Source organism: Pyrgilauda ruficollis, unplaced genomic scaffold (assembly GCF_017590135.1).
Source record: "Pyrgilauda ruficollis isolate IOZ18807 unplaced genomic scaffold, ASM1759013v1 scaffold25, whole genome shotgun sequence".
NCBI lineage: Eukaryota > Metazoa > Chordata > Aves > Passeriformes > Passeridae > Pyrgilauda > Pyrgilauda ruficollis.
Window position 1 is genome coordinate 8093725 of NW_024523822.1, and position 11785 is coordinate 8105509.

Here is an 11785-nt window from a genome sequence, read left to right on the forward strand (position 1 = left end):
GGCATTTACAGTCACTCTCTCTGTAACTTAATATTCCAACATATGCTTTATGTATTGTTTCCCTCTGATCCTATGCCCCTGTAAATAGCTGTACTTACCCTTCACCAAGCTTCTCCAGAACATCAAAGACTTCTTCAGGCTGCTTAGTTAAACTATCTTCACTTAGCTTTTTCAGTTTGCTAAAAGAAAGGCAAAAGTTATTTATTTTTGAGGGGGGAGAAAGAACTCAAGCAAATTTTTACACAAGCAAGCAGACAATAAATTATTACAAAGAAAAATATATTCCAATGAAAATAGAATACCTAATGTGTAACAGCAACCAAATTTTAATCAACTGTCATATAAGATGAATTAAGTTATGACAGTTTTTGTCATTATCACTTTCCCATTAATGTTTGCTCAATTCAAAGCAGCAAGGGGACCAATTCACTCTTCAAACTACTTCCTTTGTTGAAACAGACAAAAAATGCAGGAAAGTTTACCTTCCCTCAAAAAACTGTCAGCATGCAAACTCATGCCCCTTACTGCTAAGGGGATGCCACACTGTTCTCTATTTATAAACCAATCTTTCATCCACATGAAGTACTTAGTTTCTAAATTGCACCCCCATCAGCCAGTGAATGACCTCATTAGTAGCAGAATTCTGAAGTCAAGATTATTCTGGGAGCATATGGTAGCACTTCCCAGGTAGCAGCAGAAGACTGAAATTCCAAAAGCTGAGTACCATAAGAGCTGTTGGGGCAGCTTCTCTTGCATCTTTGTAAATGCACATAGGGACAGGATGTAACAAAATCTCTGATGACATACCACCACCACATTTGCCTTTAGCTCTCTCTTACAGTCTCAAACCACTCAGTAACACCCTATGATTTCTTCCAGCACTTTGAACTCCTTTTTACATTTGTTGTCCTTTACAAGCAGTCCTAGCCTTTCCCTGGTCTCTAGTATTCCCAGCTATCCAGGCCCCCAGACTCCTGGCAAATCTCAAAATACAACTCAGCTGCAAGCTTGCACTAGAGCTAACACTGAACATGGCACAGGAAAATATAACCACACACACATTGCAGCAGGGATGCGTGGCTGCAGCATGTAAATCCTTCACCATAAAGTTATAGGGAATTTTGCTGCAAGACTGAAGTAAAAAGTTGACTCTACATGACAGCCAAGAGTACTAATAAAGCAGAAGATGAGCTGAAGAAAAGCTGGTGCTGTAGTGTTAAATACAGTCAATGTATTCCATATGCAGGAGGAGGAAAAGGGAAATAAAAAAAGGGAAACTTTGAAGAACAGCAGATCACTCAGAACTTATGGAAAGTAAGTTATCCCACAACACTTTCTAGAAACATATACACAATAAGGGAAGGAGGGCATGGACAGAAAAGACTGACAAATCTTAATAGTGGAAGAACAGTGATCTGAAAAAAAAACCAAACCTTCATATTAGGAGACGCAATTCTGTGATATACAAAATCAATAAAAATAAGTGACTGACCAATGAGGGAACTCATGAGTCAAAATAGATTTGTAATTGCCAACCATCTAAGTAAAAGCAAAGAATTTAAAGTAATTGTAAAAGCACACATATGGATTGGTGTTAAACAAGGGTGCACACATTTATACATCAAAGAACAATTTCACAGATGTAGCAATTTCATGAACACAAAAAGCAACCACAATCAGTGAGGAAAGGTGCATTAACTACAATAAAGACCATGCAGTTTGCTACAGCAAACAGTCAAAAAGCTGGAAAGTCTGTGTGTTTAGGGAAAATAAAAATCTTCACAGCAAAGGAAAGGCACAACATGGAGAAAAACAGCAAAAAAATTCAAATGAAAACAGCTAAATAATGTCTGCAAAACCGCCCTACACGAACAAAACTGTTTTCATTTTTACTCTCTCTGCTGATTAGACACTAGAAAGCAGAAAGACAGAACTTATACCTTGCAGAGAAGCACATATTTCATTACTGAAAAAGCATATGTTGAGACAAATCAAAGAGGAAAAAATATTTTGCTGGTAGGTATTAAAGTAATAAATCATTCATTTTACTTCTTTGTTCCAAATTTTTTTTCCTCTCTGAACAGACTATATGCAGCCTTAGAGACTGCATTCAAGAATAACTTGCTGCCATCATCCCCTTCTTGCCACCAAAAAACCCCATGCACAATATGTTTATAATATAAGCAGAGCCCTGAAAAATAAAAAGCATAACCTTTAGCTGAGTCAAAGAGCTGAGTAAAAAAAGATGTACTAAACACAAAAGCAGTGGGACTGAACTTTTTAGTAACAGCAAGAAAAGAGAAAGCATACAGTACCCCTGACTGGAGATGCCCACATAGAGAACAATTCCACCTGCTCATTGAAAGAGTAACACCTGCTAAAATGAAAAAAAAAAAAAAAAAAAAAAAAAAAAACTCCACACCAAAAGGGTTCCAATAGCACCATTAATGGAAAAGCATTGCAAGTGTTTGAGAAGAGTTAGTGAAACAATCATTAACAGCCACAAACTGATCAAAACCAACGTAATTGTCAAATAACAGATTATCTGGAACACTGAGAAGCAATCAGAAGATTTAAAAAAATAAGCATTCTGTAGTTTTAAAATTATTTTCATATTATCCAACTCTGACACACATGTGATGAGACCAAATCACACTTAACACTAAAGCAGCTTAATATAAAACCTATTTCCAGTGAGAAAGGTACATGGCCTGAAGAATGTCATCACGAAATACCCTGTGAAAGCATCTCCCACTCCTCCACAAGCACTGAAACAGTACAGATGCTGGGTCCGGTGTTCAAGTGATCGCATCGACACCACAGTTCTCTGAACCACAGAAAAATCCTAATGACTCAGACATTCTAATGATTTCTGTTTCTGGATGTTTAAATAGAATATTCAGCTCTTGAACTGCAGGACACCACATGATACACCCTGCAGGGCAGCAGTAAACAGCATTTATGAAAACTCTATAAGAAACAAGGAATACGGTGGCAACCAGTGCAACTGTCTGCAAAGCACCAAGCAGAATACAAGAAGAGACCAGAAATAATATCTTTGTTAAAAGCAAGCAACAATCTTGGGACAGAGAAACACATCTAAGACTTGAGCATCAGCTCTTAATGGCAGGGGGAAGGGGGCAAGGTGAAGAGGGGGCAGGAGGCAAAAATGAAGAGACAAAGAGCACAAGAACAATAGGAGAGAAAGACAGAATGTGTCTCATTCCTCTCTCCCTCACTGATCCTCTACTTTCATAACACAAGCATTTAAAACAGAACAAATAAATCAGTAAATCCAGGCACTGCTTTACTCTGGCCAAAGGATGCAAGTGCCAAGTGCCATATGTGTGTGCATGTATATATATATATATATATATATATGAGAAAGTCCAAAGGAGATACAGAGAAGTTCAACAAAAAACCTGGACACGAAGTTGTTCTGGATTACTTTTTTTCTCTAGAATCTAAACTATCAGGTAGTGATTATGAGCTATTTTAGAAGTCTTCCAGAAGGGAAGCTGTTCCTTAAATCAGAAGGACTAACTAAACTACACCTCTGGGAAAGACCTGTGAAAACTGTTTTCTTGTTCAAAGAAGGTTTGACTTTCCACACAACACTTAGTCTCTTAACAAGGAAAATACATCCTAGCAAATAATTGTACTTTTATAAATCCAGTTCATACAAGAAAACAATTCCTAGTCTCACCAGAATCTTATTTGCCATTGAGTACATCAGCAAAACTCTAGAAAAGGAAAACCTAGGAGGCACTCAATTGCAGCATAAAGATCAGTAAATCCTAAACTGCAACATGAAAGAGCTAGAGATTTCCTCCCCAAAAAATGAAAGGAAAAAAAAAAAGTATGACTTTAGTACCCTACAGTCATCATATACAGATTTCACAAATAAATTGGTGATGTGCTACAGAGGTAGGGATAAAAAATCCCTGAAAGTTCAAAAATAAAAATAAAGCTGGAATAAAGAATAGAAAGCCATCAATTACTGTCATGAGTTACAAAAAACTGGACAGCCTCTCCAAGAAACATGAATATGTGTGGTTTATTGTGCAGAAGAACTAGCACATTGAAACATTTAAAAAGAATGGCTGGGATCAATTATACTGACATATTAAAAGAGAAGGTAGTAGGAGAAATCACTGCAGTCATCTGAAGTAGAGGTGGCATGTGGAAGCCATGAGATATTTGCTCTGCTTCACAGCACTCACACAGGTAGAAGCCAGATTAAGACAGTTTACAGCACTGTGCTGTGTACGTACATTTAGCGTTCTGCCCAAACAGTTCTGTCCCATCATTTTCAGGAGGAACTTGACAATTGCCAACGTCCACTGACACAAACATTAAAAAACACTTTTTTTCACAAACAGTTTGTATTCTAAGAACTCTTCTCACAAAACCTGAAAAGTTGTGGCTTTCAGTGAACATTTAAAACTCAAGTTTAATGAAAGACTGGAAAACCTTCATTAACACTTCCCATGCTTGTTAAGCAGCCTTTCATTCGGCAGCAGCATGCAGGAGGTGGGCACGATTAAAAACTATGTACTTGAGAAAATTCTGTCAATAACTACTTTGTTTTTCCCTTTGCATGCAACCTGCATCCTCACATGAGAGCTTGCTCACAAAACAGTAACAACAAAGGAAAATTGCAACACTAAGAGGCAAATTTTGTAACTATTTCAAGAGCAAATCTCTTTTCTAGTGAGAGAAAAAACTATAAAGCACATCTAAAGTACAGTTAAAGAGTCAAGATGCAAGAAAACACTGTGTCAACTACTGCACAAATTGTTCAGCATAAAATCAGAAAATCTACTCTAAATTATTTCTAAAGTAAAAAAGTATTCTGAAAAGGACTCTTCCTTAAAAGTATTGTGTTACTGTTGCAGTGCAGTGTTAGTCAAGGGAAAAACTGAATTCTTTTGACAGCGCCTCCATTAAAAAAGTCACAATGGCCTAGAATGTCACTTGGGCATCACCATTGCTGCTTTCTGAAGGGCTGTATTACAGATTTATGCAACAGACAATTGCATTGTGTGCTTCTCTACAAGGAAGTGGAGATAAAAGTGCCCTACACCTGTAAGGCAACACTGGGATTCTAGGACACCCCTGCAGCTTTTTAGTGTACATATGAAATTCTTGCTACCTGTAAACAGATGCACCACAGATATGATGCCAAGAGATCCCTCCCAGTAACTGCTCCTGTGAACAACAGCGACCAAAGTAAAGAATTCTGGTGTTCACATCTGTTCTGCCAAGTAAACAAGGCCCATTTCACACCACTGCTGCATCCAAGGTCAGCACCAAAAATTCAGCCCACAAAAAATAATCTGCATTTCTTCTGGACTTGCAGAAAAAGGGGGTGGCCTAGAATAGCTGGGAACACCAACAACTGGGAAACTACAAAATTACCAACAAAGGCGATATTATGCACAGACATGAAAAATTTGCTTCAAATCTTAAGAAATAACCTGAGTTAATATCTCACAAAAAAATTAGTTCAAATTTTCCCTTCCACTAAAGAAACAAATCTGAGTTCTCATCACAAATTTCCAGGAAAAAAGCTTCAAAACCCATGTGGAATATAAAAACACGCCAGAGTTTAGACATTCCCAAATCTAGCTCTTTCTGAGCTAATCCAATGATTTAAACATCTCTTAGTTTCAGTTAGGCCAGACACACACCTCCAGCTAGGCAATAAAGTTACAGCAAACGCCACATCTTCCCCAAAACATCTGGCAGGTTATGCTAACTTCACAGTATGGTTTTCAGTCCTGTGATACCACTAGTTCCCAAGGCTTCCACTGCTGCTGGTGACACTGATTACACCACAGACATTTCCATTTCTCTTCCTAAATTTTTGCTGGCGCCTGTCCTACTTCCTTCATTTGAGATATGCAGCACTGTCAGCCTGAAAGTACAGTGTAGGCCTGTCCCTTCTTACCCCACTGCCTGCTAAAACCACCCTAGATAGCAACTATAAGCCAATTCTTTTCCGAAGTTTTCCACAGTAGGTACTGTCACTTGATGCGTTATTGGAGAAGTCATCAGATGTTTAAGACAACATTCTTCTCAAGTCCTATAATCCTACAGGAAGCTACTTTTAAAGATTCTTTTCTAAATGGGAAATGTACAGGTTTTAAAGATGAATGTAAAAACTTATCTAATATCCTTTATCACAAATTTGTATTGTGTAGCCCCTATTGCGTAGCCCCCTATTGTGTAGATTTTTCATTATCAGGAAGCAAAAGCAAAATCAGAGCTCAAAGACAGTAAATATATATGTAAACCGTGTAACTACATTCTGTACACCACACAACTACAGCCAGTGTATTGTACAACTATATCTTGTTCCAGTTGAAATACATGATTAAACTTAAATTTAACACAAAGCAAAGTTGTTTTATGCACTAAGTCAAATGATAAATTATTTTTTAATACGTGCACAGTAAGGAATATAACCTGAGAGCCAATATATTGGAGAAAATACATCTACTGTGGGAATATTCCTGAGTTTTGCCTCTTCCCACTCCCTGATTTGCAATTGCAACTATGCAACGCCCACCCCCACAAGCATCCATCCCTCCAGCAGCAGAGCACAAGGACGCTTTCCAACGTGAAAAGAGAACTACTCATGTGTGCTCCTGCCACAGACCTGCACCATCGAGTGAGAGACCCTCAGGGCAGAGAGGACTCTGCTCGGCGACCAAGTTTCCCTCACTTCACGTTAAAAATGTTGTCAACTCCAGCAGCCCCCAAGGGCTCGTCTCCGCCGGGGCATTTACTGGAGGGTGTACTTCGGGGCATCCACCCGACAGAAAACCCTTCCCCCCGTGACAGAGCCCTCCGGCCGCCAAGCAAGGCTCAGCGCCGTCCCTGTCCCACCGCCCCCTCACAGACCCCGGGACCGAGGCCTCACCCTGGCCGTGCCACCGCTCCTGGGCGGGGAAGGGGCCGCCGGGGAGGGTCCTTACCTCTTGGGTGCTGCCTGCTCCATGCCGGCGCCGCCGCGGCCCCCCAGGGCCGCTTACCGAGCCCCCGGGCCCCGCCGAAGCCGCACAGCTCCCGAGCGATCTCACTGCCCCTCAACGCGGGGCCCACGCTCTCGCACGGCCGCGCTCCGGCTGCCGCCACTACCGCTACCTCCGGCCGCGGCGGGGGCCCGCCCCCCCGCGCCGCTGATTGGCTACAGCCGCTCTACAGCCTTCGCTGATAGGGTGGTGTGGACGTCGCTCAGAGCTGGGGGGGCTGCGAGAAAGCCCCGCCCACCGCGAGACAAGCAGGCGCTGCCGCGCCGGCGGGAGGGGAAGATCATGGAGGCCGCGGCTCTGCCGAGCTCCCGGCATGCCCAGCGCGGCCGCGGCCCGCGGGGGATGCCGGGAGGTGTAGTCCGCCCCCGAAACCCTCCCCGCCCGCGGGGCGTGCCTGCGGGCCGGGCCGTTCCGCCTCCGCGCCTGGTCCCCCCGCTGTGGGCGCTGCGCCGCCGGGCAAGGGTAGCCTAGGGCAGCACCGCCGCCTGAGGGCGGCTCTTTCCCCCGCGACCACCCCGTGGCCTCGGGGCAGCGCTGCCGGGCTGCCGAGCCTTTCAACCGGCTGTGAGGGGCGAGGCAGCGGCGCCCAGCCCCCCCTCAGAAAGTGCAGGTGCTCGTGGGCAGCCGGCTGCAGGGCAGCGCTGAGGGGAAGCTCGGAGTCAGTCACGGCAGGACGGCGGAGCTGCTCCCGCAGCCGCCGCGGGTGACAGGGAAAGCTGCTGAGGTGAAAAGTGCCGGCGCTTGGGGCTGCGGTGCCAAGGCACGCAAGTTGCCCGGCAAAGCGGGGGAAGCTGTCCCGTAATTATTCAAGCAGCGGGTTTCAGGCTCCAGAGCACCATGTGGCAGCTGCAATTTCACCACCTTACAACTTCGACTTTCTGCTGTTTATGTGCTTGAATCTGATGGATCCAAGTAGATCCAGCCAAGTCAATACAAGAAAAGCTTACATGCTCAAGCCTATTTCTATATCCTTTCCTGACAGTAGGTTTATTTGCCTAACTAATGGAAGTTCAAGGTAGTAAAACACCTAGGCAAGTCCCATAAAAACACTGAGATGCCCACGTTCCACTTCAAACTGAATTTAGATGTGCAAGTATTACACTCCCATTTGATAGAAAAATCTGCACTCCGTACGTAATTTCATCTCTTTGATGTGCACTAGCAAGGGAATTTAGAATGACTGAAGTCCTACTGTTGTGCAAGTCCTCTACTTTGTCTGAGTCAATCCAACCCAGTTGACTCACTGCAGTCGGGCCAAATGCACAATGGCATTATTGAATGAACCCACAAAACAAATCACACACCACCATATGACCTTTTTGGTTTCTTTGTTTTTCTGAGTCATGGAAAAACTGCAATAGAACATCTTCCTCTGCACAACAGATTAATGCAGAGCTCTTCCAAGCATCGTCCCACAAGCCACAGTGGCTCACCAGCAGTACTGCCAGATGTGTCCATAGCATAAACAGCAGTTTGTAGGATATGAAAAAAAAAAAAAAAAAAAAAAAAAAAAAAAAAAAAAAAACCCAGGAAAAGGAGCCAGCAGATGCCTGAGATGGAGTATGGTATGAGTGCCTCAGAAAGTGGTGAGGAGGAATCCCACAAGATGTCTCATTTTCCAGTTCAAGGACAGGTGAGGTCAGGCAGATAGCAAATGCCACGTGGCCAGTGTCCAGCTTTGTTCTACAGGGTATTTGGCTATAGCCACTGACCAATTATTATTTACAGTTCACCAATTTCACCTAATGAAGGGAAGTCTGACATCTCTACTTGGCTTTAATACTCCTGGAATGCAGAGGTTGTCTCCACATCCTTTAACACAAATATTTAAGGAAGTATTTCATCCAGGTTATTTCAGAGGAGGCAGGTTTTTCTCCCACTTCTCAAGCCAAAGGTGCCACAAATGACACTTTGAAGTAAGGAAAAGGATTCTTAGAAATAAAATACAGGTACTATATTATGGTTGTAACAGCAATACAAAGAAACAGAGCCAAGAAATGCTCCCTCTCCCCCTTCACACATATATTTCATTTTCTGGAAAAACTTAGGGTAAACAGTCTAATCTGCCACTTGTACCTCTCCCTTAAACAACAGTTGACGAGAACAAAAGAAATTTTTTCCAAGCAAAAAATATAATGTTTAGAAATTTTCTCGTTTCATTTGAAACTATTTAATATCACAATCCCCACTTCAAAAACTACCCTGAGTAGTAACTGAGGAAGACGGAGCAGGACTGTCCTCCACCTGTGTCACTGAAGAAAGAAAAGGGTATAAAAAACTCAGGATGTCTGAAAGAGAAGAAGTTAGGTACATAGCTTTATTACATAGTGGTGCAGACAGTGCCTAAAAAAAAAAAAGAAGTATGGACTAATTCCATGCCTCTCTCACAGAAATTTAAATTGTATCTTGTGCAATTGCCAGAAAGCTTTCTAAGTACATTTAAACTGAAAATAAAACATCAGTAGGAGAACACATATACCACGGTATTTTTCAAGATCAGTTTATTCATCTCTTATAATTTCTAGTAGTATTTTTAGTGAATGACATTGGAATAAATAACACTCTCTCACGTTTCCCCTGTGACATGAATTTGAGAACCATGCTGTGAAATATGACACTGATTTGGTATTCATTACAATACTGTACCTAGCCACTGGCAAAGAAGGAACTTTGAAAGGGAAAACAGATTCCCTCTGTTCTCCTACCTCATTCAGAGTTCCCAGTTAAGAGAAGTCTAGATGTTCTGGAGGCATGAATATACTATGAGATTGCTGGTGTCTAGACAAGATGGAGATGAGGAAGTTGCAGACACTCTACATGAGTATTCCCATGATTTCTTCCAACAGCAGGACTAACACTAAGAAGGCAGCTGAGTAAGAAAGGGCTTAATGTAGCCCAACCCTAAAAATGTAGGAGCAAACTAACTGAATTACTCTTTTTCTTCTGAAGTATTTTATCCATTTTACAAATTTATGTGCCTGAATTAGGACTCCCTTCTCTGCAGAACTGGCATCAACATCAAATACAATTCCTTAGACCAAAGAATGGATGAAGACCATACTTAGTTTTTGAGTACTATAATTATTTTATATTATAATACAGTTTTGTAAACAGATAAAATAATATATATTATAATTACTTATACTGCAATGAAATCAGGAATCATGACGGCATGGACAACTATTAGGTGCTCTATAAACACACACAAAGAAGTTCTCAAGCCCCTAAAAATATGAACAAAAAAACTCCTAAGATATCAGTCCAGTCTCAGTTGTATATCGTTTGTAATAAAACTAAGAAGAATAAAAATTACTTGAGAAGCTCATGTCTGCATTTCTAACAGGTATTATTAATGTTGGGATTTAAATTACAAATATACTTCAAAGTCATTCATAAACATCATGCAAATAAATTACCTATGTTAGAGCAGGGACCTTATCTCATTCCTTTGATAGCAAATAAAAGCAGCATTTCCTTCAGAAGGTATTCGATCAGGCTCATTTAAACAAAGTTCATTGTAATGAATACATGATGCTACTGTAAAACAGCAGAATTAATAAATAGTGTGTGTTCTCCAAGAGATACTTGCCATGAACACTCCCCAAAGAAAACACCCCTAGTTCCTTCATCATGTCTGTGGTGCTTTTCACAAGCCAGCTCTTTTTCCCGTGTGCTTTCTATCCTTTCACCATGGTAGCTCCCATTTATTTCACACAGACAGGGTCCTCTGTGCTCTCTCCCTTGATGTGGAATTATCATCCCACAGTATTTCCATTCACCTGCTTGGCACACCAAAACCAACAAAATCCATAAAGTCTCCCAAGCACGCTCGCAGCTCGATCCTCCTTAAAACTCTCCACACGACTGGTGTCTCACCATGCCTTGGCCCACTCTGGCATTACCCCACGGAGTCCCAAGGGGTCTGGGTCCCCATTACACCTGTAGATTAGCTCACAGGAAAAGGTGTTTGGCTCACAGGAGAAAGCTGCAGGCCAGTCCACAGCGTGGTCCCAAACCCAGGTAAGGACAGAGTTTCCCTTACTTTTCCTTTGCCCTGGAGTAGACTGCCCCACAAGCAGGGCATTCTCTCCTCTACTCTCGAGTTTTGTAGAAATAGGAATTTACTATAATTACAGACCTCCAACTTTTCATGAAACATGTTTAAGACTAGTAAGGTAAGTCACAAATGATTGTGAAGGGGAGAAAGGCAGGGGAAGGCAGGCAAGCACAAAGATGGAATGAATGCAGGAGCCTGCTTTCCTTGGAATCCAATTCATAAATTCAGTAGACAAATAGTCAACAACAACACGTTTGCATATCTCTCCCTGTGACTGCCTGATAGTGATCTGGTATGCCAAAAGTTAAGGAAAAGGCCTTGAATTAAATACCAGCTTGTTTATACAAAAGATAAGGAAAACTGACTTCTGTCTGTATTTTCTTCCTACCTATCATGTCTAATGTGAAGTAACCTTGAAGACTTATCTAAGAATTTTGTTACATACATTCCTAACCTTGTCAGTCATAAAATACTTTTACATAAAATATAAAAGAACATCATATTTTCAAGTCTGGAATAAAATTTATACTTTTTTATAGTGAGTTTTTAAGTAAGTTTAGGAATAAAGAACAAGGCAGAGAGAGGGGGTCTCCTTTCCTGAACTATTCACAATTTAATGGTTAATTAATGTCACTAAAAGGAAAATTAATTTTTGCTGGTCCAACAAAAGAAAGAGGCAAAAAATAAA

General features: G+C 41.5%; 1 protein-coding gene across 1 annotated transcript in view; it reads right to left on the bottom strand.

Annotated features, from left to right (window-relative positions):
• Window positions 1-7228, bottom strand: part of STK3 (serine/threonine kinase 3) — a 128907-nt gene extending 121679 nt beyond the window's left edge. The window contains exons 1-2 of the mRNA XM_041470835.1: window positions 6984-7228; window positions 99-179 (exon numbers count right to left, since the gene is read on the bottom strand). Coding sequence (XP_041326769.1) covers window positions 99-179; window positions 6984-7006 — 104 coding nt within the window. The 5' untranslated portion in view covers window positions 7007-7228. The remainder of the gene's footprint in view (window positions 1-98; window positions 180-6983) is intronic.
• Between the last annotated feature and the right edge of the window lie 4557 nt (window positions 7229-11785).